Here is a 27,937-nt window from a genome sequence, read left to right as displayed (position 1 = left end):
ATGCATGAGGTACACATTAGGGTGGGTACTTACGACACAGCCAGCAACTCATCTATCTGACTGTGCAGATACTCACATGTCTGACACAAATAATGAATGACACTTACTCTCACTAGAGCTGTGGTCAACAGGTCCTACTGATGTCGGACTAATCAAAGGTGCTGACCCTGTTGTGGTAAAAACAACCACTACGTACAGACCAGTCAAACCACAGTATCCCCTGACAACAGAAGCAAAAGCAGGGATCAAACCGGTAATTGCAGATATGGAGAGAGCTGGTATTCTAGTGAAAACAGACAAAGTAACTTGCAACACACCTATTTTCCCAGTAAAAAAAAAGCAAACACGGGAAAATACCGTTTAGTCCATGATCTCAGAGCAAAAAACGAAGTAACGGAGCAAATCCCACCTGTAGTGGCAAACCCACACACAATTTTGAATCAAGTGACACCTAACGAACAGTGGTTTTCAGTCATAGACCTGTCAAATGCATTCTTTTCTGTGCCATTACATCCAGAGTCACAACACCTTTTTGGATTCACATTTAATGGCCAAAAATACACGTACACGAGACTTCCTCAAGGCTTTCAAAACAGCCCAACTCTGTACGCAGAGGCGCTAAAGAAATCTATGTCACTGTGTACATTGCCTGCACCAGGCCAATTTCTCTTGTACGTGGATGACATTCTGATTACAGGTAACACACAGAATGACTGTAAAGCCAACACTATGGCAGTACTACATCATTTAGCTGAGCAAGGACACAAGGTGTCACAACACAAACTCCAATTGTGGAGTCCCAAAGTTACATACTTAGGACACACACTCACAGGAGAGGGAAAGGAACTGTTAGACAGCAGAAAACTAGCAGTACAGAACGCTCCAAAACCTCACAAAACAGCAAATGATGAGTTTTCTAGGACTTTGCAATTTTGCAGAGGCTGGATACCAGAGTACGCGTCTCTAGTCCAACCCCTGCAAAATATGATCTATGGCAGGAATTTAGGACTGAAAGACAAAATACAATGGACTCCAGCAGCAGCAGAAGCATTCAGTAGCTTGAAACTAGCATTACAGACAAATACAGTTTTGGCTTTGCCTGATTATGACAAGCCTTTCTACTTACATGTAGATGGGGGTGCAGGCCTGTGCAGCCGCAACAGAAGCAGTAAAAAAGTCAGCTGACATTGTTTTAGGGCATACTTTGATCATCAAAGTACCCCACGCAGTGACTTCAATTTTACTCCAAGCCAATTTGTCCTACCTCACACATGCAAGACAACTGTCGTATGTTGGAATCTTATTGTCACAATCACACATTAGGATCGAGTATGGAAAGTTTGACAAAGAGTTCGATTAGTCTGCAGGAGCAGGAAATGTGTGTGCCTGTGGTGTGTCTGGGACAGGAAATTGTGTGTGTAACAGGAACTACATGCCCATAAAAGGAAGAAGACAGAGTTGTAGAAGCGAAACAGTTGACATCCTCACACACGCAGGCCAAGATATAAATATATACACTGACAGACAGTATGTTTTTTCAGCTGTGCAACACTTTGAGATCTTCTAAAGACACTATTAGAAGTAATTATATTGCCAAAACAGTTAGCGTGTGTAAATGTGCTGCACATCAGAAAGACAAATCAGAAATAACTGAAGGCAATAACTTTGCAGATCAAGCAGCAAAGTTAGCCGCACAACAAACTGTAGACACATTGTCTGCATCCTCTATGCAAATACCACTTGATGTACTTAAAGATGAACAAAACCTGCACCAACCACAGAACAAAAGAAATGGTTAAAGTGTGGAGCACGACTAGAATATGATCTGATGACTTGTGACGTTAAACCAATGCTTTCCAAATCCCTTGACAGAACAGCAGCATTAGTGACCCATGGGGTTACCCATGTGTCATCGGCAGGGAAGATACAGATGATACAGATGATACACACTTCTATACTCTGAATTTTGAAACTTCAGTAAAGGAATTTGTGAGGACATGCATGATCTGTCAAAAACACAATTCACAAGGCAATTTGTGGACAAAAAGAGGACATTTCCCCACACCACCTCATCCATTTCACACCATTCACATGGACTTTATTGAATTAAGTGAAAGTCAAGGCTCAAAATACGCTCTAGTGATTATAGACGTATTCTCAAAATGGCCAGAAATTTATCCAGTGAAAAAAGCAGATGCAATCTCAGTTGCAAAATGTCTATGCAATCATTTCATCCCAACATATGGTATCCCTACTCTGATAAGATCAGATAATGGGACACATTTTGTCAATGATGTGATCAGTAAAGTCTCTGAAGCACTAGGATTCAGCATAAGAAACCATTGTGCTTATCACCCACAAAGTGCAGGATTAGTAGAGAGAACTAACGGCACCATAAAACAGAGACTCAGAAAATGCATGGCAGAAACAGGAAGACCGTGGCCTGAATGCATAGGCCTAGTAAAAATGTGGATGAGATTAACACAAGGCTCCCAAAAACTTACACCTTTTGAGGTTGTTCATGGGAGACCTTTTCCACTGCCAGTGACAAGCGAACCTTTAGAAAAATCCGTCAGAGAAACAACTCTGGCAGAATGGATGGCAAAACTACTGGAAAATAAGGATATTGTTTTGAACAATAAACTGCCGTATGAATCTTCTCCAGTCTCTTGCAGGTTGAAACCAGGTGATTGGGTCCTCTTACGTGTGCTCCAGAGGAAAAATTGGAGTATGCCTCGCTGGGAGGGTCCATATCAAGTGTTATTGACAACACCCACAGCTTGTAAAATTGCAGAGAGACCCTCCTGGATACATCAGAGCCACTGCAAAAAGGTTGAGGTCCCGAGAAGCCCCGACACCAAGGAGGAAGCACATTAGGAAAGCCTCACCTACGCTTGGTTGCTTCGGGGGTGAGGGGGGGCAGTGCGATTGGGCCCCCGTCGGGTAAGCCCGCACTCTAATCTCCATCCGATCAACTTTAGGGCAGCCAGGTGCAGGTGTGTTGGACCTATGTGCAACCATGGGAAGGGGAACCCTCCTGGTTACCTTGACTACAAAAGCTCACCTTTACAGGATCCCAGCTGATGCCAACAGCAGCCGAGCCACGAGGCAGACAGAGAAGATGGACGTACAACAACTTACACCTAATGGACATGACACAAGATCACATCCATCCTTGGATGAAAAGTGCCTGATACAGATACGTGTTTAACAAGACCACAGAGAAAGACTGTTACATCTACTCACACATGCCGAGCATTAATGCCGAGTTTGATTTTTTATTATTTTTCTTTATTTGAGTTATTCCTTGTTTAAAAGCTGTAATTTCACAGATGATAAGTTTGTCATTCGCAGCATACGCAGGTGCATCACAAACTGATGAAGATCATGAAGACTTCTTTTCCTGTTTGTCAGATGAAGATGAAGTGTAACTAATGATGTAGTAACTGAGAATGTGAAAGACAAGTAGTTACTCACTGATGAATTGTACATTTCATTTCTCTGATAAACAGGGCGGAATGTCAAGAGAATATTGTATAATGTGATCAGCTATATGAAATGTATCTTTTTATTTCATCATTAAGCACATGTCTATGTGACTTTTCACCTAGTAACTTGTGTGATGAACCTATGCAGCTACTATTCGCTTCCTGTCTTCAGAGAACATTTAGATATAGAGAAGTGAAAACCTCAGCTCTTTTACAAGAATATGCAAATGTAGAGAAGGGGAAAAACCCTCTGCTCTGAATGACGTTGTTACCTTTGTACACACACACAGACACACACGCAAACACACACACACAGAAACATCTTGTATAAATAAAGGACGCAGACAGTCAATAGGCGCAGATCCTGCGTCTATTGGCTGCCCTCGCGAGTAAAAGAAAATCTGCAGTGTTTGTGTGTTTTCTAACTCAGGTGTCTCAGCTGAACAAAGAACGGCAGGGTGATTTAAAGAAATCCTCTGTCATAGGATTTAAAGAAAGTGTGCAATATTTACTCAAACAAAATTAGGCAGGTGCATATATTTGGGCACCCTTGTCGTTTTATTGATTTGAATACCTTTCGCACTAATCATTGGAACACAAAATTTGTTTGGTAAGCTCATTGACCCTTGACCTGCATACACAGGTGAATCATGAGAAAGAGTATTTAAGGTGGCCAATTGCAAGTTTTTCTCCTCTTTGCATATTCTCTGAAGTGTGGCAATGTGGCAGCCTCAAACAACTCTCGCATGACCTGAAAACAAAGACTGCTCAACATCATGGTTTAGGGGAAGGATACAAAAAGCTATCTCAGAGATTTCAGATGTCAGTTTCCACTGTAAGGCACATAGTAAGGAAATGAAAGACCACAGGCACAAATCTAGTTAAGGCCCGAAGTGGCAGGTCAAGGAAAATCTTAAATAAGCAGAGACAAAGGATGGTGAGAACAGTCAGTCAACCCACAGACCAGCTCCAAAGACCTACAACATCATCTTGCTGCACTGTGCATTGTTCAACTATTCAGCGCACTTTGCACAAGGAGATGCTGTATGGGAGAGTAACGCAGAAGAAGCCCTTTCTGTGCACATGCTAAAGCACATTTGCACAAGCCAGTTCCATTTTGGAATAAGGTGCTGTGGACTGACGAAACTAAAATTGAGTTATTTGGACATAGGAGAAGCGGTATGCATGGCGGAAACAGAACACAGCAGTCCAAGAGAAAGACTTACTAGCTACAGTAAAATTTGGTGGCGGTTCCATCATGTTGTGGGGCTGTGCGGCCAGTGCAGGTACTGGGAATCTTGTTAAAGTTGAGAGTCGCATGGTTTCCAGTCAATATCAGCAGATTCTTGAGAACAATGTTCAAGAATCAGTCACAAAGTTGAAGTTGCGCTGGGGCTGGATATTTCAACAAGACAACGACCCTAAACGATGCTAAAAATCTACTAAGGCATTCATGCTGAGGAACAAGTACAATGTTCTTGAATGGTCATCTCAGTCCCCAGACCTGAATATTATTGAAAATCTATAATGTAACTTAAAGTGGGCTGTCCATGCTCAGAAACCATCAAACCTGACTGAACTGGAGATGTTTCCTAAAGACAAATGGTCCAAAACACCTTCAACCAGAATCAAGACTCATTGGAAGCTATAGGAAGGGTTTAGAGCCTGTTATTTCTGCAAAAGGAGGATTTACTAAGTATTGATGTAATTTTTCTGTTGGGGTGCCTAAATTTATGCACCTGGACACTTTCTGTAAATCCTATAAACTTTATTTCACTTCTTAAATATCATTGTGTTTGTCTGCTATATGATATATTTAAATGAAACTGGTGATCCAAACAACCAATGATTTATAAAGAAAAATCAGGAAAATTATCAGGGGTGCCCAAACTTTTGCTTACCACTGTACAGCTAAACACAGTTTTGGCAAAGTTACACACCGATTCAATATTAATTTTGACCTCTGATTGACGTAACCAGGTGTCATTACTGCCGATGTGAATTATTATTTTACTCAATTTACTTTTACCCTAAGCCAACGGTTTTAAATTTCCCTCAATGCTCTGGACCCTGGAAGACAACTGACTATAGTTGCTGGTGTCTCTAGCTTCACATATCTCAGAACAGAATCACCATAGAGTTTGATCCCCGGCAGGTGTGTCGCCGAGTGGGGAAAAGCAGTTAGACACATGAACAGGTTGGTAGTGTACAGGGGGCTGCTGTTTAGGACTATGCTTCCTCCTCACCATCACCCAGCCATCCTGTTTCCCGGCTGCTCGAGACAATCTGAGCCATAGCTAAAGAGTATTCTGTGTCGAGTTGTAGTCTGCAAACATAAGCCAGAAAGCCAAAGTCACTGTTGTAGAGTCATTACCCTGTTTTTGTCATGGTCTGGCAGTCCCCGCTGGCTGACCCACCAGTGTCTCTTTGTGGTGTTTTGTTCTCCTCCTGTGCTCTCCTTTCTCTCCGCTTGTTTCTCTCCGTTTGTTTACGGAAGTCGCTCTTTCTTATGGCGGATGCCGAGCGACCTCCGACCTGGAAGCGCCTCCTCGCGAGAGCCGTCACATCGGCAGCTGATTCGGGCTTTCCAGCTGTTTCTAATCAGACTCCTTTCTGTGGGACTACTTAACAGCGGGGTTGAGTGACGGTCGGCGCTGGAGTATTGCACCAAGCCTGGTAGTGACTCAAGTGTAGTGTCGGGAGTGCTAGCTAGCAGAGTGATGCTAACTGTGTTTGTTTTTGCCTGTCTCCAGGAGGGGGGGACGAGACGGAGAGACTAAAGGAGAGATTCACAGAGTTTTGGGGAATTTGTTCGACACTGACGCACTACCACGCATCACGGGGAGAAAGGAGAGGATCATGAAAAAAGACTTGCACTGTGGATTACTGTTTACTTGTTTTTTCATTGTAAATGAAAGCATTGTTCGACTCAAGCGAGAGAGCCGCGTCTGGGTCTGCTTACTCACCTGCCGTGACAGTTTTATGCTACATTGTACCTTTGATTAAAGATTTTGGAATCATTATAGTGTTTTAGTGTCACGGTCCCCGTGCCTCACCGGCTGATTCCGTGTTAGGCAACATGTGCTTTGTTCTTGTGCTCGCTCTTTCTCCCTCTTTCCCCGGCCACAGCGGTGCTCACTGTGGGCTCCGCCCCTGGCCCACACACCTGTGCTCATCATCACACCTGGCGCTGGTTACTACAATCAGAAGGGCTTTTTAAGATGGCAGACCTACACTACTCATTGCTGGAACGTTGAGTCACCCGCGTTAGTGCTTCAGCAATCTGCCTAGTCTGTGAGTTTCCTTGTGATCTAGTGCTAATTGGATTTTCTGTGTGTGTGCGTAGATTCTCCCCGGACCCGTCCTTGTACCCCTGAGTGAGCGAGAGGAGCGACTGGAGTGGAAAAGAGTGGGATTGTTGGTTGAAAGAGCAGAGTGTGGTTTTGGACCCTTCCCCCCCTGGAGCCCCGGACCCCTTCCCCGAGCACCTTGTATATATATAATCACCCGGTGACACCACTGTAAATAAACGCACTATCAGTTTCTGCAAAGGTTTCCTGGTCTGCGCCTGAGTCCGTTTACAAAACCGTGTCATTTAGGTTGCATTATACTTCTGATTTAGAAATTGTGAAATTATTACAGTGATTTCTATTACACTATACTGCTGATTTATTATGAATGAATTACACTGTTTTATGATACCTTATATTACTGATTTATAAAGAAATTGTCACGGGTCTTCGAATAAGTATGGACGTGTATTTCGGGTGCTGCTGTCCTGAGGTCCGTTCTTCGTACCTCGCTTACTACATCCAAAATCAAATGACACATCCAAGATCAAATCATCGCGCCAACTTTGAGCTCGCTATTCCGGTTCTCCGAACACACCTGTTGTTGACGATTAGTACAGCTGGATGAAGTAATGTGAGATCACTGGGTGGCTTAAAAGGGGCTACGCATCGATAGTAGAGACATTGATCGGCAACCCATTGGTCGGCGAAAATGTCGAAGGCGCGCGCAGTATTTTTCGGCAGCAGAGCAAGAACTCTTGATTGAGGGATTTCAGGAGTTTCAGAGTTTAATTAAAACGCAAGGGAACACTGCAAAGGCTGCAAAAGCAAGGAGAGAGGGCTGGCAGAAAGTTGCTGACAAATTAAACTCGTAAGTAATTTATTATATTATATTACATTATATCATATTATATCATATTACATTATATCCTCTTTCACAAACATAACACGTTTTATCTGGTCATTGTGCTTATTTAAGTATATTAGAAACTTTATTTATTGGAAGTTTTTGAGAAGCATGTAATGATGACATTTAATTTAGGTGGTCTTTTTTCTTTAAAACGGATATCTCAAATTGTTGTGCCCCTTCTCTCTGAAGGTGGCAGTCTCACACATTCAGACATACTAATAGATAGTGTTCTTAAATAAGTACTATGTCAGCTAGTCTAATTTGGCTGAATGTGACGCACATTGACTTTCTGTGTCGTATGCAATAATGGTTGTACAGTAATCAAGAATAAAATCAGCTTCGAAAATAATTGGCTGGTTTTTCTTCCTCTCCCTCCTTTTTACTTTTTCAGAGGTTTGCTGAGTTTATAAACTGTCATTAAGACTGCTGAAGGAGATTTCTTTGAGGCTCTGGACTAGCGTTCCCTACATTATATCACACTTTTGCAAGACTAGAAAAGGAGCTGAACTCATCAACTGAGAGGTGAATTGAAAAATTCAGTTGAATTTTGAAGTTGAATTCAAAATCCTGCTCCTCACATACAAGGTCTTAAATAATCAGGCCCCATCTTATCTTAATGACCTTGTAGTACCATATCACCCTATTAGAGCACTTTGCTCTCGCTCTGCAGGCCTACTTGCTGTCCCTAGAGTATTTAAAAGTAGAATGGGAGGGAGAGCCTTCAGTTTTCAGGCCCCTCTTCTGTGGAACCAGCTTCCAGTTTGGATTCGGGAGACAGACACTATCTCTACTTTCAAGATTAGGCTTAAAACTTTCCTTTTTGCTAAAGCATATGGTTAGGGCTGGACCAGGTGACCCTGAATCCTCCCTTAGTTATGCTGCAATAGACGTAGGCTGCCGGGGATTCCCATGATGCATTGAGTTTTTCCTTTCCAGTCACCTTTCTCACTCACTGGGCGTTTCTCAATATGCGTACTTGTGCGTGTACTCGTGATACGTCATCAGTCGGAGACCAAGTACTGTTCCAATTCGAAGTACGCATCAAGCCGAGAACGCGAAAAAGTCCCGGATGTGTTCTCGCTCCACCCGTTTTATCGAGCATGCATCGGTGTGGACTTGGTACAGCTAAATATCCCAGAATGCATTTCGTCCAAAACTCAACAGCGGACTCCCGGCACATCGTTTTCAACCCCCCCGCCACTCGCGGTCTTCTCACTACTCAGGTTAAAGAAACCCCAGCAGCTGTCTATAGTATTGAGTGTCCACTAAAATAGAATTAAAAGCGTTCTAACATCTCACCTGCTTGTTTTTATTAAGGTATGTACACGTATGTACATGTACACTATATTTATTAATAGAGGTTTCACTACTGAGGTTAAAAATGATATATAAGTCACTTAGATCACTTCTAAATGTTAACGTTTGGTTTATTTCAGTGTTTTATTTGTTCCTGAGTAAACCGGTTTGGCTGTGATTAAAGTTAAGCTTCATAACATGTTACTCACAGTTAAATTAAGAGGGGACGGCAGTACAAACTCCGGACCTGTGACATCATCACGTACGCAGGTGTTCCAATTGTACAAATCGCAAGTCCGTGTTCGCGTTCTCGGCGGGTACGTACTCCCGTGCGTTCTCGGCGAGTACATACTCACCGAGAACGCGAGTACGTACTCGCGTACTTGAGAATTGAGAAACGGCCACTATGTCTTAATAGACCTCTCTGCATCGAATCATATCTGTTATTAATCTCTGTCTCTCTTCCACAGCATGTCTTTCATCCTGTCTTCCTTCTCTCACCCCAACCGGTCGCAGCAGATGGCCGCCCCTCCCTGAGCCTGGTTCTGCCGGAGGTTTCTTCCTGTTAAAAGGGAGTTTTTCCTTCCCACTGTCGCCAAAGTGCTTGCTCATAGGGGGTCATATGATTGTTGGGTTTTTCTCTGTATGTATTATTGTGCGATCTACTGTACAATATAAAGCGCCTTGAGGCAACTTCTGTTGTGATTTGGCGCTATATAAATAAAATTGAATTGAACTGAATTGAATAGAGGTAAGTATTTTGGTTTTCCAATATATTAGTAATCTTCAGTGTCATTTATATTAATCATGCTCAACTTTAATCATACTTTAAACCAACCAGTTTTTCTTCTCATTTGATTGTAAGTATAATTAAAAAATGAATTTATTAACATCTAAAGTCTAAAGAGAAGGCATTTAGAATGAAAAGTTAGTGGCCACTTTTAAAAATGCATAGCCTTTTTAAAAATATACTTTTATGGCATTATTGTGTGTCAAGCAGTGGTCAGGGGCGGGGAGCTGGTGGACCAATGCCCAGTTCAACATCACTTCTCTGGTAGGTAGGGAGTCTGATCTAGTGCATGAAGTTGACAAATACTTACTTCAATTCATAGCTTATGCCCTTAGCTTACGTACGTTGGGGTTTTTACTGGTGTAGGAGTGGGAGAAAATGGATGAGTCAATGGATAGATGGTTTTATTATTTGTTTATATCACATTTACAGTATTTTTGGCAACAGTGTAACAATGTAGTTTGATTGTCTATCTTGAGGTACACTCTATAGTGAATACAAAATAAAATACTTTAAGAAGAACAAATATAATTTAGTGTTCTAAAGAATATGATTGTTTCCTTGCAGGAGGGTTGAGCTCTCCTTCATAGATTGTGTGCTGGTTTTTGTACTTCCAACCCACATCCACTGCCATTGAACTTAAGGGAAGATGGGACAATATTAAAGACTTTCTTCAGGCAATTGCATTTGAATCACCTAAGTCCATGACATGACATTCAGACTGGACTGGTAAACAAAGCTTTCTTAAAATTTTAAAACATGCAGCTGTTGTGCTTGAATGCAAGACAGATGTGTTGTTTGAGCTAGAATACTGCACTTGTGGCTTAACAATAAATAAAATTTATGTTGATCATAGCAGTTTACACCAGTGGATAAACATTTAGTATTGCTCATTCAGATAAATCAGGTTATTCTTAGTACTGTGCATTCAAAATCAATAAGTTGTCCTAACTTAGTCAACTAAGTAAGCTGTACTTAGTTATATATACATTGAAATGGTAAATGGTAAATGGCCTGTATTTATATAGCGCTTTCTAGTCCCTAAGGACCCCAAAGCGCTTTACATATCCAGTCATTCACCCATTCACACACACATTCACACACTGGCGATGGCAAGCTACGTTGTAGCCACAGCCACCCTGGGGCGCACTGACAGAGGCGAGGCTGCCGGACACTGGCGCCACCGGGCCCTCTGACCACCACCAGTAGGCAACGGGTGAAGTGTCTTGCCCAAGGACACAACGACCGAGACTGTCCGAGCCGGGGCTCGAACCGGTAACCTTCCGATTACAAGGTGAACTCCCAACTCTTGAGCCACGATCAAGAGTTGGAGTAATTTTTGAAAGACATATCCTGGTCAAAAATTACTCCAAGATTAATTGCTATCATGGTTCTGGTCTCCCCAATTGTGTCTCCGTCTTCTGTCTGTTCTCTTTGCGTTCCCTGTCTTTATAAGTTCCTGCATTTTATTCCTGATTCCTGCTTTTAGCGTTTCCTGTTCATTATTATGCCCTTCTATTGTTTATAATTGTTTGTAACAAAACAATAAAACAATTATTCATAATTTTATTATCATTGCCTTTTCTCCACCAAAACAAGCAGCACAGCATAAGATTTCCATTGTTTCTTCACAGCAAAAAGGGTTTGAATCCCTCAGCTGGGGCTGTTCCAGGTGGAGTTTGTACATTCTGCAGTTGCCTGCAGTGTTCTGTTGGAGCTTCCTCCCCCAGTTCAACCACATGCAAAATTGAATCTAACTGTGGAGCATTGCTTGCTATAAAAATATAAAGAACTGGACTTAAAAATGTTATATCTACATGATAAATTTCACTTTGTCATATCTGATGTTGGGCTAAACTCAGTTATGCAGAATGGAGTGACCTTTGCTGCACTTTAGGCATTTTAGTAAAAAACCAAAATGCAAATTCAATACAGTGGTGGATTATGTAAGTCACAAAATAACTTTGAATGTCCTAGTGAACTATTTCTCTTTAATTTAAGGCAGAAAATCATCGAAAAGTACACTCTGGCTCCTAAAGATAGCTTCAACTAACATTGATTGTATATGCGTTTTCAGTTACAACAGATTATGTAACAGGCTCTACAATATTGCTACAGTTATGTAATCTGTTAAGCGCTTAAATATAGAACAACTCAATTTTCTGAGCTGACAGGTGTAAGTCTTATATTAGTATGACTAATATAAAACATTTATAGGGCTTAAATGCAACCCTTTGTGAAATAGCTAACAGTTTATATTTAGTTCAGATCACTGTACCGTATAACCACTGTTGGTTTTTCCCTTACACTATAAGCAATTATAAAGACTAATTTTCTTCAAAAAAAAAAAAAAAAAAAAACTGAATGCAAAACTATGCATTCTTAAATACAGCAATCTAAAGAGTACAGAAAAGGAGTCGGTTGTGAAAAGATACAGGTTTTATACAGCAGGCATTCACTGTCAGAGAAAAAAAGAGAAAGGGTCATGTTAGGATTAGATGATGAGGTGTGGTGTTACTCTAAGAAAACACCTTCAACTTTTGACCCACTCTATTTACACAGTGTCAAAGGAACTTGTCGTTTTGGTTTCAGTCATTTTTTCATTGAGACATAAAATTGATTTGGGCCCAAAGGTTTTAGAATAGTTACAGAGTAATGAAAGCAATGCTTATTTTATGTGTAAGGAGACAAATGCATGATTCTGCATGACCTTTAAAAAAAAAAACATTGTCCTTGAAAGCTGAGTTCAAAAATTTGACACCCCCCCCCCCCCCAAATTGGACACTACTCTCCAATTTGCTTTTAATGTAATTTTTAAAACCTTTTTTGGCATGCAGATGTGCACAGGAAACTACATTGTTTCATTTATTTCTTACATGTTCAGTCCTAAATGAAGTGCTTCACTGCAGTGATATGCAGTAATAGCATACAGACTCTTGAATGCAGATTTTGAACATCTCTGAGGTCAAGAATCAGCAAGACCAGAACAGATAACCCTAAGTGTGCGATACCTTCTCTGTATGCGTCATTTATTTTTGAGAAACGATCACAGAACTAACTAAACAAATTAAAGTTCTAGTTGACATGTTACGGATCTAAAACCAAGACTGGTATGAATATTGCTCACTGTTTATTGTTTGTTTAAGGCTGCATATATTACTCTACCTGTTGCAAATAATACAGATAACACATTTTATACTGGGCACCAATGAAAAAATATACATTGAAAAAACTCAAATGAAGACTGCGGGTATTTCGCAGACATTGTTGTTGTTTCTCTTCGTTCTTTCATTTTCAGAAATATTGCGGGAAAAATAGTAAATAAGTAATCAGTAAAATTCGGCTGTGGTAATGGCTACTTAAAACCAGAACCTTTAAATGACTTACTCAAGGGCCCAGCTTGAAGCTAGCGACATACAACCTGAATACAACAGGAAGCATGTTGATGATTGTTTCAGTTTAAAAGCACTAGACCCCCCACCTCCCTATTTGTGCGCTGAAACAAGAACACAAACGGAAGTGGTTTCTGTACTTACTGCTAGCTTCCCGTTAGCACCGCTGCCAATAACCAGTGGAAGGAGGAGGGACTCTGTGGACCGCTGCGTTGGTGGATGCTTTACAGTCAGACGGGGAGACTGAGGACTTGGAGACAAAACACTTTTCTGGATTTTGAAGGACTTGTGGGCTAATTACCTCAGACGACAGCACACAGCATAGAAAAAGATCGATAAATATGGAGAATCCTGTGTACTGGGCTATGGTGGTCTGCATGACCGTCCTGCTGATTGAGCAAGGTAAGTGATAGATTTTTTTTTCATTCTTGACGCACTTGTTATCGCTATCTTGGAGTCCGTTTGTACCGGATAGTTTATTAATGTATCAAGTGCCCTATTCATGGCGGTATCTGCTCCTGCGTTTGACTCCTTAATGCTTGCAATCTCAGTTCAGCAGCTTAAATTAAGCGATTACTGAAGCGCCGTTGAGCTTTCTTGGTGGTAGTGACTAGACTCTGCAAGTGTTCGAGAGGTTACTCTGAACGTGTCTTTACAGCTGCATCCCCTTTTTCTTGCATAAAAGTTCGTCATGCCAAGGTAATTCTGAGCAGTAGTTGGGCTCGGTCTGTATGTATGTATATATATGCACCTAACAAAAAAGGGGAGAAAAAAAATCATGATCCTTTCTGAAGGCTGGGTTTCAGTCACACAGCTCTTTAATTTTATGCACCCGCAAATCGCAATTTAGCGCTCGTGGCTCCTGTTGTTCGTGGATCATTTTGACGCATGTCAGATCATGGCAAAGGTAAGGTTCTGCAAAGTATTAATGGCCAGTGATTAGGTATTAGTTCTTAATCCACATTGACTGTGTTGTCCGGTCATGCAAGTTAAGCCATGTATTCTCTGCACAAGCAAAGGGGCTTTGGTGTTGGAAGGTAGAGCAGTGAAGCAGCTCAGGCTTTCCAATCGTGTTTCCACCTGACATTAAATATTCAGACAAGTAACTGAATTGTAGAAAGACAGAGGTGTGTTTAAAAGATACAAATAAAAGGTACCTCAGTCCGCTTTTATCAATGCTCATTTCCAATAAACATGTTACGTCTTTCCTTTTGTTAGCGTTTGAACTCAGTTGGACTATCAGTTTACATTGAGGATGGGACTGGGACACACACACACACATACAGTGGGAAAAATACATATCAAACCACTTTGCTAAGTAAATAAAGATGCTATTCACATGAAATTTTCACCATATGTTGGTAACAACCATCCAATCCACACATGGAAATGGAAAAGGGGCTGGTACTTTTCTACTCTGATTACTCAAAGCACCTTATACAGCTTGCCTAATTCGCCCATTCTTCCAAGCACTTTTTTCTATGCTTTTTCTATCTAACATTCACACACATTTATACTTGAAGAGCATAAATGTGTGTGTTGAAGAGCAACTTGGAGAAATCATCTTGCTCAATGATATTTGGCATGCAGACTGCAGCAGCCAGGGATCGAACCACCAACCTTACAATTAGTAGATGACCAAGAAATCAATTTACGGACAGCAATCGTTTAAGTAATGTGTAATAATGAGAACTGACACAGGGAAAAAGTACTGAACACGCTTACTGAAATCTGTTTAATGCTTTGTACGAAAGCCTTTGTTGGTGATGGTAGCTTCAAGATGCCTCCTGTATCGAAAAACTAGTGGCATGCATTGCTCAGTTGTGAATTTGACCTATCTTCCACACAGTCTTCTAAACCTGAAGGTTCTGTGCACCCCTTCAGTGAGCACTGAGGTTTTGTTCTTTCCATGGATTTTCAATTGGATTCAGGTCAAATGACTGGCTGGGCCATTTGATCAGCTTTATATTCTTTCTTTGAAACACATTGAGAGTTTCCTTGGGTCTGTATTTGGGGTCATTGTCGTGCTGAAACATCCACCCTCATTTCATCTTCATCATCCTGGTAGATGGCAGCAGATTTTTATCAAGAATGTCTCAGTACATGTTTCCATTCATCTTTCCTTCAATTATATGAAGCATGCCAGTGCTGTTTGCTGAAAAACAGACCCACACTCTGATTTTTCCACCCCCAAACTTCACTGTTATGGTTTTTTTTTCTGCTTCATACTAAGGCACATTGAAAAATTGAAGAAACAAGTATAAAGTAAAGAAACTAAATTATGGAGAATAGTCCTCTTTAAAGTATTTATATTATTGCTTGTGTTTTTTATTCTTATAGCTGGTTGTGGTGGAACATGTAAGACTTTATGGTACCATATTTTTTTGGACTGTAAGGCGCATTAAGCAAAGCAAAACAGTCAAATAAGTCAAACTTTATTCAACTCATTCAGAATAACTCTCAACATTGTTCATTTGTAACACATAAAATACCGAATAGTACACTCACTTTTTCAGTTCATTCTTCTTCCACAAATCCATCAAATTCTTAATCTTCATTGTCTGTCTGTTCCACTGCGTGACTGATAGCCTTGAGTTTGACATCCGCTTCGTAAGCATGTTTATTAACAGGTGCCATTTTGGGGTCCTTATACAGACATCATATTATTATGTTAATATTATAACATAATATAATATAATATTATGTTGAAGCACAGTACGTATTACTCCGCAAGGCTCCTGACTACGGTAGCCGCAATGCTCCGACAATCCATCAAGTGGTGTGGCTTTGTAGCTTACCAAGGTCGTACTAAAACATTTTGACAGATTTTTAAGCCCCGTGTGCCAGATGAAATCAGTTTGAGGTCAGTAAGCACAATGAGAATTCATACATAGGGCATACTCTCGATTTTTGAGAAAATTATCGTATTTCAAGTGCGCCTTATAGTCTGAAAAATACGTCACTTTTTAAAAAAAAGGTGGTTGTTTTTTATTATTTGTAATACTTTGTTTTTTAAATCTGAATGTTAAGTGGACATTAAATAGTTAAAACTGTGGTGCTGAAGTGTAATTGTAGGTGTACAGTGGATTTCCATCTGTTGATAGAAATACTCAAGTAAACCTCCTCGAAATTATACGTAGTACAGTAAACATGTCACCAGTTATAAAAAGTAAAAAGCTTGCAAACATCATTTGCACCCATATGGAAAAGAAATAGTAAAAACTTATAAAAGACTTGCATAAGATGTGGCCTTCTTCATATAGTGAATCATATAAGGCTTATATGATTTACTCATGAAAGTGGCCCCTTTCTCATTACTTTCATATATTGTTTTAGTAAGTATCCAAAACATACAAGTTTCATTTATATAATTTTTCAAGGGATCTTATATCTGTTTTCACTCTTGTATGCTTTTCATACAAGTTTCACACAAGACAGATACAAACTTTATAAGATTTATATATATCTTTTCCATATGGGCATGGTCTCTGTTGATATTTGCTCTTAAAATCAGGGGAAAAACAAACAATAGTCTTACATCCAAAATGGAGCCATTTTTTAGAACCCTACCACCCTCATTTGACAAGCTCTTTTATAATCATTTGTCTGGATGTTATTTGAATCTCTAAGTCAAAAACCTCTGTGTCAATATGGTTTTAGATCTAATCTCTAGCTGCTGGAATACAGCATCTCTTTTCTAATGATCTTATGAAATGGAAAGAGCTTGTGAACATCATCACGACTGTTTGTTTATGAGTGAAATAATGTTGGCCTGTACACAAAGGAATATAAAAAGAACCATGCAGGTCAAGGGGAAGGAAGGTAGCTCTGCTCCTGTAGTCTTTCCTACTCTCTAACTGATAGAGATGAAGATGGTAAGAAGCGCCTTGGCTGAGGCTGCAGCCTCTGTGGTGCAAAGCAGTGTACATATGGATGGCAGTCGACATGAATGAGTGCCTGAAGAAGCACCTGTAGGGAATGAGCCGCAGACCAAAATTGCTATGAGGCTGTGTCAGCTCTCTGTAGAGAGGGTGGGAAGCTTTGTCCACACTTTCCTTCAGTTTAGTCCGCTGTTGACATGTTTTGTGCTATAGTTCTTTAATCTTCTTTGTCCATTTTCTCTAGCAGTAATTTCCTGGAGACAGCTGACGTCATGCACAGTACATCAGTCTCTTGTTGTTCTTTAGTTTTCTCATGTGCAGCAGGAGAATGTGGGAATATGTCAAGGTCAGCTTCACAGCACTCTCACATGAATTGATTGATATACCTTTATTAGTCCCACAAGGGGGAAATTTCATAAGGCTGCCGACCTATTGCACGCAATGGCGGCGCCATCTTACCCTCCGACCATACATACATTACACAAAACATCACATGGGGAAGACAGGTCAGAGGGGTATAACATGGAAAAGCACAACATGAGGAAAGATAAGGAGAAAAAAATAACTCCCCCCAGACTGAGCTCCAACAGGGAGGTCAGTTTGGGAACAGAAAAAAACACCTCTGCACATAGCACATGAAAAAACTCTTAATACACCAAAGAAACACATGACAAGCAACAGGGGTGGGTAAATGAATGCAGTCTTGCATAATTTTGTGTTGTTTAATAAGGTTGCTACAAGCAGTTGGATGGACTCGACTTGGTGAAATGGACTCGTGCTTGACAGTCGAATCACATAAAATAAATTTGAGTCACGTGAAGTAAAGTACTCATATGAAGAATCTAAATGAATGGATGAATTGAACCATGCAGGTCTGTGCATTCTGTAAAGTGAGGCAGTAGTTTATCTGCTGCTGAACCTTCTGTTTCTGTCAGTCCACTGAATTTCTTATACTTTTAGAATATTTCCATAAAATCAGGGAGGATCTGAAGCCCAACAAACATTAGAAACATTAGAAAGGTTGGTGGAAAGTAGTGAAAATCAAAGTTGCAAAAATTAGAAGGCAAGCAATGAAAGTAAGAAAAAAAACAATATGTCATCTGAGTATCACACTGCTCCCAAAGAGGCAGCATGTTTTTTTTCTTACACAGAAAATAAGACCATTGCTTTCTGGAGTAATAATCCAGCTTAAGATAAACACTAATGTTGCAGCCTTATTGTCTAAGTGGACTGCCTCCCTCCCTCCATCTCTGTATGTGGCTGGGAAAACAGTGCTGTCTGTGTTGCCAGGATTCAACAGAAACTCTTGTGGAGTTTTTTTTTTTTTCTTGCGGGGGGTTGAGACATTTGTAGGCCTGTGTATTGTTTCTTTTCCTTTCTCCATCAGGCCGTGTCAGCCAAAGGCGAGAATTATGTCCTGTCAGATCAACAGTTGTTCTAGGATGACCAGCTGAGAAAGCGGAGATGGATAGGGGTGGTGGCACAGGGGTCACGGTGTGCCTGTTTTTTGTTTTTTTTGGTTTTTTTGGGGGGGGGGGTTGGTTTTTTTGGGGTGGGGGCTGCAGCTTTTGTTTAAAACGTTTATAATTTTTGAAAGGTAGAGTGACGTTTTTTTCCTCTTGCAGGGGTACCAATACTCAGAATCTTGATGCAAAACACACAGAGCTTTGCGGTGCACAGTGGACTTGTCCACATACAGCCTTGTAGCAGAATATATGGACAGAACCAGATGACTGACAATGTGAGGTAGATGTCACCACCCGTTTGCAGTGCTGTAATATCAAAATAAACGAACGGAATAGAATTGGCCATGAGATGTTGTTGAAGCCATTGGGTTTCTCTCCCTTGGAAAACTAGACGATTAATGTTGTAATCCGGAATATGAGACATTTTGATAATCCTTTAAAACACCTTTAAACCACGCTGCCTGAACCTGCCTCTACTTTTACTAGTCCAAGACCTCCACTGCTATTAACTTGTTTTATATGATATGAGTATTTAAAAAATGTAGTTTAAATGAATGGCAAGTGAATTTCTTTAACTTCAACTTCAAAAATGCAGTTTGGTCATAACCTTGAACTGTGCTATTCAGTAAATAGTCCATTAATTTACAGGGCCTCATTTGTGCTAACACGTGACCATTCAGATAAGTTGCCATTACCATGGCAACGAAGATGACTTGTTAAAAACGTTTCGACATCGGTTATCTGTTTCACAGAATAAAGGAAATACAGATGCTTCTACTTGTATAGCTGTAGAAATTATACATTTTTACACTCCTGCACACCTTTTAAACCACACACTTGTTTCTGTCTTTTTTTCCAGTTTCATTATGGCCAAAACTATTATAAGGTGTAAGCATTTTATGAAATTTCATGTAATTGTTTGAACAAATCTGAACAGAACAGATTTATAGTTTTGTTGATCGACAGTTTGGTTTTAAAAGTTTTCTAAAAAGATAACATTGGCTAAAAGGTTACTGGACTCCAACTTACATCTGTTTACTTTGTTATTTTCATACAACTGATTAGGGAACACCTTATAATTGCACCAAATTTGGTTAATGACATTTTTTAATTCAAAAAAATTTATGTTGGATATTTTTATATGACAGGATTGTGATGAGGTGGTTAACACTCCCAAAGGCCCTTTAAGGAGTTCTCAGGCATATAGAGACCTTCAGAGCTTTTAAGTCATTCCTTTCAACAGCTCTGTGGACCGCACGAGGAAAGCAGTGTGCTCATCATGAGAAGCACTGAGTTTGTATGGTTTTCTGTCTCTGTATTAACCCTGTGTCAGATTGACGACCTGTCCAGGGTGTACCCCGCTTCTCACCCTATGGTAGCTGGGATAGGCGCCAGCTCCCCACCCCAGACAGTGATAAGGATAAGCGGAAGAGAATTGATGGATGTATGATGGAAATTTAAGATTTTTAAGGTTAACATATTGATTACCAAAGAAAATAAGGAATGGACTAATTTCTTCTGAAACTTTATTTTAGGAGAAATCTACACTTTACTGTACTATGCTGAGTTTCTTACAGATGAACTTTACCTGAGTACGTCATCCAGGCTTATTAATGGCAAGTAATTTAAGTCTTTTGTTTTAGATGTTTCTGTTTATTTGGGCACATATTGACTGTGGGTAGTTGCTGCTAACCACTGGCTTGCTAGCCAGTTGTGCGAGTTCCTATTATCATGCATCTACCTCACCAGAATCTCTTGTCCTGTGGTTGGTCAGATATCGATTCCACTGTCTCCAGATGAAGGTCCTGGTCGTAGTTCTCCTGAAGAGGTCCAGCTAGAGGCACTCTAGCTCACAAGGGGACAACAAGTACATTCTATGTATTTTTCTGAATATTTTTCTAATTTAAGCACTTTGAGTGCTAGATAGAGCAGAAAAGCGCTATATAAGAACCAGTCCGTTTACCATTTATAAGAACCAGCCCAGTCCATCTAATTTTCTATTTTTTTTCTATTTGTCTTCTCTGTCCTCTTCTTTGTTTTTTCTGTTAATTTATGTCTTTGAACTAAGGATGTGCCCGAGTAGTTGACTACATGACTATTTTAACTAGTCGGACCAAATTCACAGTCATTTAATCTAATTGTTAGTATTTTAATTGACACCCAATACTGGTAAACTGTTGTGTCCTAGATGTTATGCAGCCATCTGCCACCAGATGGAACATGGTTGCTGAGAAATGCCAAAAATCTGTTAATCTAGGCCTGATCTTTTTGTTAAGAAGATGTTTATTCTTTTAAAGGCAAAGGAATGGGATTATAGATACAAGTGTTGGAAATGACCTTTGTCCACAGTGTGGATGGGTGGTCCCTTAGCATTCGGTGAAGTGTTAAGTCATTTGGGAGGCATTCAGAGTAGAGCCACAACTCCTTCCACATTGAAAGAAGCCAGCTCACTATGAGCTCCCGCCCTTGGCCCACGCACCTGGTCTGATTACCCACCTGCTGCTGATCTGCCTGATTACTTGGCCACTACTTATGGTGTTGGCTCAGTGCTTCTCATCGCTGGAGTGTGAGTAACCTGTGTTAGTACAGCCCTGGCAAATCGCAGTCTTCGTTTGTATCGCTAGCTTGTTCTGATTGTGTTTTCTTTTTAAATAGGTTTCCCGGACCTGTTCCTGTTTTGTATTCTGCTTCCTGAGACTGGCAGTGTGGCATGGTGCGAGTGAAGCGAGAGCGTGAGTGTCTGAAGAGGAGCGTGGAGTGTACATAGGAACAGAGTGTGGTGTGTGTGACCTGGATTGTGTGCATGGACCCTCCCCCTCCTTTCCTGGATCCCTGGAAAACCTGACCCTCACACTTTCTAAAGAGCTCTGGTCTGCGCTTGAGTCCGTTTGGTCCTGTGACATTATGGCTGTCTGTGAATATTGCATGCCAATATACTCACTGTTAGAAAATAATATTCAACTAGACTATGCAATTCCTGGGGAATTTGCTACCGGTGGACTGTGGCTTGTGGTTAGTGGCAGCAAAAAGTTGTACCCAAATGGCTTGCTGCTGTACCATGAATAAAGGTGTATCTAGTAAAGTAGCATAAATTTGACAGTTCAGATGTGTTTGTGTTACTGATAGTGTATGTTTATATTGCAAAATGGAGAAAGAGGAGAACAATTTTCAAATTGCTCTGTTACCCATACTGTATGTTCATACTGAGAAACCGAGAAAGACGAACTATCTTCATGAAAAATGATATTTAGATGATGATGATGATGATAATAAAACACAGAGGCCATCGAAAAAAACATATATGACTGATTCTGGATCTTACGAAGAAGGACAAGCTTATCATGGGCTTTCCACTTGTGTCCACCACACAAGCCAAGCTTAACTGTATTGTACTTCTTGGTTTCAACTACTGTCTTGAACATGGCAATGTCTCCACAAATCAAGCTATCAAAGAAATAATTTGTTCAGGGTCACCAGAAACGAGGAACCAAAGAGATGCAAGCTCGTAAGTATATACAGAAAATTTCAGACTCAGAGTAAAAATGGATAATTTTTTCATAGAAACCAAGGGAAACTGTTTGATTTGCATGAAACGGTTGCCATTATGAAAGTGTACAATGTACGATGACATTATGAAACGAAACATCAGACCTTCACGTCATATACTGATGCTAAGTGGGAAGAGAAGGTGAAGCAAATGACAGCTAGCCTGCTAAACTAGCAACATTTCTTTTTCCATCCGCAAAAAGCTCAAGGAAATGCCACAATATTCTGTTATTAAGTAGCCCAACTCAATGCCCTACATAGGAACCTTTTTCAGGCGGTGACTTCATCAAACAGCGTCTCACTAAAATTGTGGGAATAATGCCTGGAAAAACTGCGGAATTGTAACAATGTTAGCATGTCTAGAAATATGGTTGTGTTTCAAATTGAAGACTTGTCAGCTTAACTTAAAGCAGCAAGTGTCTGATAAAGCTTGTGCTTTTGATTTTTACTCGATTACATGTGATGAAAGCAAAGATGCCACGTGCACTGGATATCTGGTAATTTTTTTTTTGCAAGGAATTGACGATAGTTTTTGCATTACAGACATTGTTTGTACATTGTTCTTCGGAGTCTAAATGGGACAACAACTGGTAGGGCTGCTCGATTATGGCAAAAATGATAATCACGATTATTTTCACTGAAATTGAGATCTCGATTATTTGACGATATTTATTTAACAATAACAATGTATTGAATAATGGCTTTAAAGATTGTCAAAAAATAATATAAAATAGTGTGCAAATACTGATTACAGTGCTAATGTTTGCAATATAAAAAATAAGTGAAAAATGTAAACATCTATGTTTAGTGAACTTCAAAATACTGCACAATATTTGATCCACGTCTGACTCCGCGAACCCATAATGTTTCCACCAATGTTCCCTCTAATTTTTCATGTGTCTGAGCGAACACAAACTCCCTGAGCGGTCCCTTGGACCACTGTGATTGACATCAGACGTGTGCACTGTGGTCACGCCAGCATCTAATCCATCCAAGTTACATGGTTTATTAAAATAATCAAATTACAGCATTTACATTTCTGTTAGACTACTTTTAATTAACTGCTTTAGCCCACTTACAGTGAAAATTTTAAAAAAAATCTTGTTCATGACCTGTGTAGTATGTTAACACTATTGGAAGTAAAAATAACTTGAACTCCAATTTTGAAAACACAACTTTCTTTCTTTTCTTTTTTTTTCCATAAAGCTCTGACTTGTATTATAATTCTGTGGTCTGGGAGAGAGTCCTGTAACTCTGTCTGCATTTAACTGTCATACACTGTCGTATTTAAGATTGAAGCCTTAATTAATGGCAGGACTTCTTTGAGCAATCTATTTCTAATAATCGGCTACATACCACAGGTCTTCAAGCTGGCAGTAGTTAAACTGTTACTTATTAAAAAGCCATCTCTAGACCCAGCGGTCTTAGCTAATTATAGGCCAATCTTCCTTATATATCAAAAATTCTTGAAAGAGTAGTTAGATAATCTGCAGGGGAATGGCTTATTTGAAGACTTTCAGTCAGGTTACAGAGCCCATCACAGCACAGAAACAGCTTTAGTGAAGGTTACAAGTGATCTTCTTCCTATACCTCAGTGCAGCGTTCGATACTGTTGACCATAATATTTTATTAGAGCAATTAAAGCATGCTGTAGGTATTACAGGTACTGCAGCAGTTTGTATCATATCTATCTGATAGACTCCAATTTGTTAATATAAATGGAGAGTCTTCTTTACACGCTGAGGTTAATTATGGAGTTCCACAGGGTTCAGTGTTAGGACCAATTATGTTTACATTATACATGCTTCCCTTAGGCAGTATCATCAGAAGGCATAGCATACATTTTCACTGCTATGCAGATGACATCCAACTCTATCTATTCATGAAGTCAGATAACACACACCAATTAGTTAAACTGCAGGCGTTTCTGAAAGACAAAGACCTGGATGGCCTCTAACTTTCTGCTTCTTAATTCAGATAAAACTGAGGTTGTTGTATTCAGCCCTGAAAATCTTAGAAATATGGTATCTAACCAGATTCTTACTCTGGATGGTATTACCTTGGATGCAGGTCCTGATGGCATCCCCGGGCGTGTTCTCAGAGCGTGTTCTGGGGAGCTTGCAGAAGTGCTGACAGACATATTCAACCTGTCCTTGGCCCACGCTGTGGTACCGGCCTGCTTCAAATCCACCTCCATCGTCCCGATACCCAAAAACTCCAACCCATCTAGCCTCAATGACTACCGCCCAGTAGCACTCACCCCCATCATCACAAAGTGCTTAGAGCAGCTGGTCCTAGCACACTTCAAATCCTGTCTCCCCCCCACCCTGGACCCCCACCAATTTGCATACCACCAGAACAGGAGCACAGAGGATGCAGTCTCCATCGCACTGCACTCTGTCCTCTCACACCTGGACAACAACAACACCTACGCCAGAATGCTGTTTATAGACTTCAGCTCAGCATTCAATACAATCCACCCCTCACAACTCATCAGGAAACTGACAGACCTGGGCATCAGTTCCCTCATGTGCAAATGGTTACTGGACTTCCTGACCAACCGCCCCCAACATGTCCGGCTGGATAACCACTGCTCATCCACCATCACAATGAACACCGGTGTACCACAAGGCTGTGTGATGAGCCCTTTCCTCTACTCCCTCTTCACCCACGACTGCAGACCTGCCGATGGTTCTAACACCATCATTAAGTTTGCAGATGACACCATGGTGATTGGCCTCATCAGTGACAACGATGAGGCCGCCTACAGGGAGGAGGTGGATTGTCTGGCTGAGTGGTGCGACTCAAACAACCTGCTGCTTAACACTGAGAAGCCCAAAGAGCTCATCGTGGACTACAGGAGGAATGCTGACCCACATCCACCCATCTACATTAAGGGGACGGCTGTGGAGCGTGTGAGCAGCTTCAAGTCCACATCTCCGAGGATCTCATCTGGACGACCAACTGCTCCAAGCTGGTCAAGAAGGCTCACCAGCGCCTCTTCTTCTTGAGGACTCTGAGGAAGAACCACCTGTCCTCAGACATCCTGGTGAACTTCTATCACTGCACCATCGAGAGCATCCTGACCAACTGTATAACAGTCTGGTACGGGAACTGCTCTGCCTCGGACCGGAAGGCGTTGCAGAGGGTCGTGAAAACTGCCCAGCGCATCGCCGGAGCACCACTTCCTGCCATAAAGGACATTTACAGGAAGCGGTGTCTGAAAAGGGCTGGGAAAATCATCAAAGACCCCAGTCACCCATCACATGGACTCTTCACCCTCCTGCCCTCTGGGAGGCGCTACAGGAGCCTCCGGACTAAGACCACCAGGTACCGGAACAGCTTCTTCCCCACAGCTGTCAGACTCCTGAACTCTGCCTCCTGACATCTGACCCACATTAAAACTCATGGACTGAACATACACACACCCACACACACACACACAATGGACAACTGTAGCCTCACACACACAATAATAACATGGACTGAACCACCACTCACAACCACTAGCACTTTATATAGCCTCTGTAGAAATTATCCACATATCTCACTTATCTTAACTGCACTACTGTATAATTCTGTGTAAATAATCATTCTGTACAATACGATAATTTTTAATTCTACAACTGTTTATAACTTGCATAGTTCCCATTTCTGTATAGCTGTATATCTCATATTTCTGTATAGTTTTTTATTTCATATTCTGTATAGTTTTTCATATTTATATCCTGTTCATAGCCTGTACATAGCTTGTACTCACTACAGCCTGTACATACTTATAGTTATAGCATATTCATAACATACCTTCATACCGTGTACATTATAACATACCATAATAGACCCATTTCTGTAATATACTTACATATCTATATTATTGCTAATATATATTGTAATATATCTATATCACGGCTAAAGCACTTCTGGATGGATGCAAACTGCATTTCGTTGCCTTGTACCTGTGACATGTGCAATGACAATAAAGTTGAATTCTATTCTATTCTATTCTATTCTCTAGTAACACTGTGAGAAACCTTGCAGTCATTTTGACCAGGATATGTCCTTCAGTGCACATATTAAACAAATATGTATTTTTTTTCCATTTGCGCAACATCTCTAAAATTAGAAATATCCTGTCAGGTGATGCTGAAAAACTAGTTCATGCATTTATTACTTCTAGGCTGGACTACTGTAATTCATTATTATCAGGAAGTCCTAGAAACTCCCTGAAAAGCCTTCAATTAATCCAAAATGCTGCAGCAAGAGTACTGACAGGGACAAGAAAGAGAAACCATATTTCTCCTATGTTGGCTTCCCTTAATTGTCTCCCTGTTAAATCCCTGAATTCAAAATCCTGCTCTTCAGATACAAGGTCTTAAATAATCAGGCCCCATCTTATCTTAATGGCTTTATAGTACCACATCACCCCATTAGAGCACTTCGCTCTCAGACTGCGGGCTTGTGCAGAATTTACAAGTAGAATGCGAGGCAGAGCATTCAGTTTTCAGGCCCCTCTTCTGTGGAACCAGCTTCCAATTTGGATTAGGGCGACAGACACTATCTGTACTTTTAAGATAAGGCTTAAAACTTTCCGTTTTGCTAAAGCATATAGTTAGGGCTGGATCAGGTGACTCTGAATCCTCCCTTAGTTATGCTACAATACGCATAGGCTGCTGGGGGATTCCCATGATGCATTGAGTATTTCCTTTTCAGTCACCTTTCTCACTCAACATGTGTTAATAGACCTCTCTGCACTGAATCATACTTGTTATTAATCTCTGGCTCTCTTCCACAGCACGTCTTTGTCAGGAGTTTATTTTTAATAAGACATTCTTCAGGCTGAATAAAGACACTCAGACAGTTAGAATATAATAACAGCGACGTGCACGGGTGAGAACTCTGGCGAGACACACCCTGACTGCAGCCGACAGTTCTTTTTATAGGTTACATCGCGTATGCAAACACATCACATTTTCTTTAAGCAAGTTCCTCTAAACCAACGGTTGTGGGTGGGTGTGAGTCAGATGTGTGTATGGCTGTGCACTTTTGAACTCTTGTGGTTTAGGTGTTGCATTTGTTTTCTGCTTAGATAGTTTGTGTTGCAGGGTTCACTGTCAGTTCACATGGCAGTGAAAAAGTACAACAAGTCTTGTGAAATGGGGAAGTACAGCAAATTTTGTGAAATATATAAACACTTTACAATATGCTTGAAAATTAAAGATAATAAAACAACGAATAAAAACACATAAAACATAAAATCTTACAACATTCCCTCCTGTTGTTAATATATTTCACACATACTCTATAGACTTCAGTAACAATCACTTGCTCGCGCATTTTCAATTGCTACATCATGTTAAGTACAGGAAATTTTTAAACACAGTCTTCTTCTTCCTCAGTTACTATCGGGCTATAAGCTTGTGCCAGGAAGATTCCGGTTGCAGTGTCTTATTTGGATAAACAAAAGATACACCCTGCTTTTCTGGGACTCTAAGTCTCCATAGGCAGACCATGGTCATGTTATGGGCTAGTTCAGGCGGCGTTACCGGAAGTGTTATTAAGTTCTTTATTGGTTCTTTTGGAGCACATGCACGCAGACTTGTATTTATTACTGTTTCTAGAGTTTGTAGCAGGTTTATGAAGAATGCCATTTCAATTTTGTTATGGGGTACATAATTATGCATTAGTAGACAGTCAAGCGGATGTACCTGTGTCATATTAGCTCCGGTATCCATTTTTGCTGCCCAGGCTCCCCAGCCCACCCCGTTTCCGTCTGTTAATGAACCATTTGGGATAGGGTAGCCGACTATCTTTAATTTTGGGCGAGCTTCTGCACACACCACACAATTTATTCTATTGGCATCAGTAGCTGATGCATTAA

General features: G+C 40.6%; 1 protein-coding gene across 2 annotated transcripts in view; it reads left to right on the top strand.

The window, feature by feature from the left end:
* Positions 1–13,360: 13,360 nt before the first annotated feature.
* The window catches only part of ntm (neurotrimin), a 577,382-nt gene continuing 562,805 nt past the window's right edge, over positions 13,361–27,937 (top strand). For both annotated transcript variants that reach the window (XM_039618664.1, XM_039618663.1), the window contains exon 1: positions 13,361–13,568. In XM_039618664.1, coding sequence (XP_039474598.1) covers positions 13,508–13,568 — 61 coding nt within the window. In that variant the 5' untranslated portion in view covers positions 13,361–13,507. The remainder of the gene's footprint in view (positions 13,569–27,937) is intronic.

Source organism: Oreochromis aureus, linkage group 10 (genome assembly GCF_013358895.1).
Source record: "Oreochromis aureus strain Israel breed Guangdong linkage group 10, ZZ_aureus, whole genome shotgun sequence".
Lineage (NCBI taxonomy): Eukaryota > Metazoa > Chordata > Actinopteri > Cichliformes > Cichlidae > Oreochromis > Oreochromis aureus.
The sequence above is the reverse complement of the archived record's forward strand: the minus strand, read 5'-3'. Positions and strand labels throughout refer to the sequence as shown.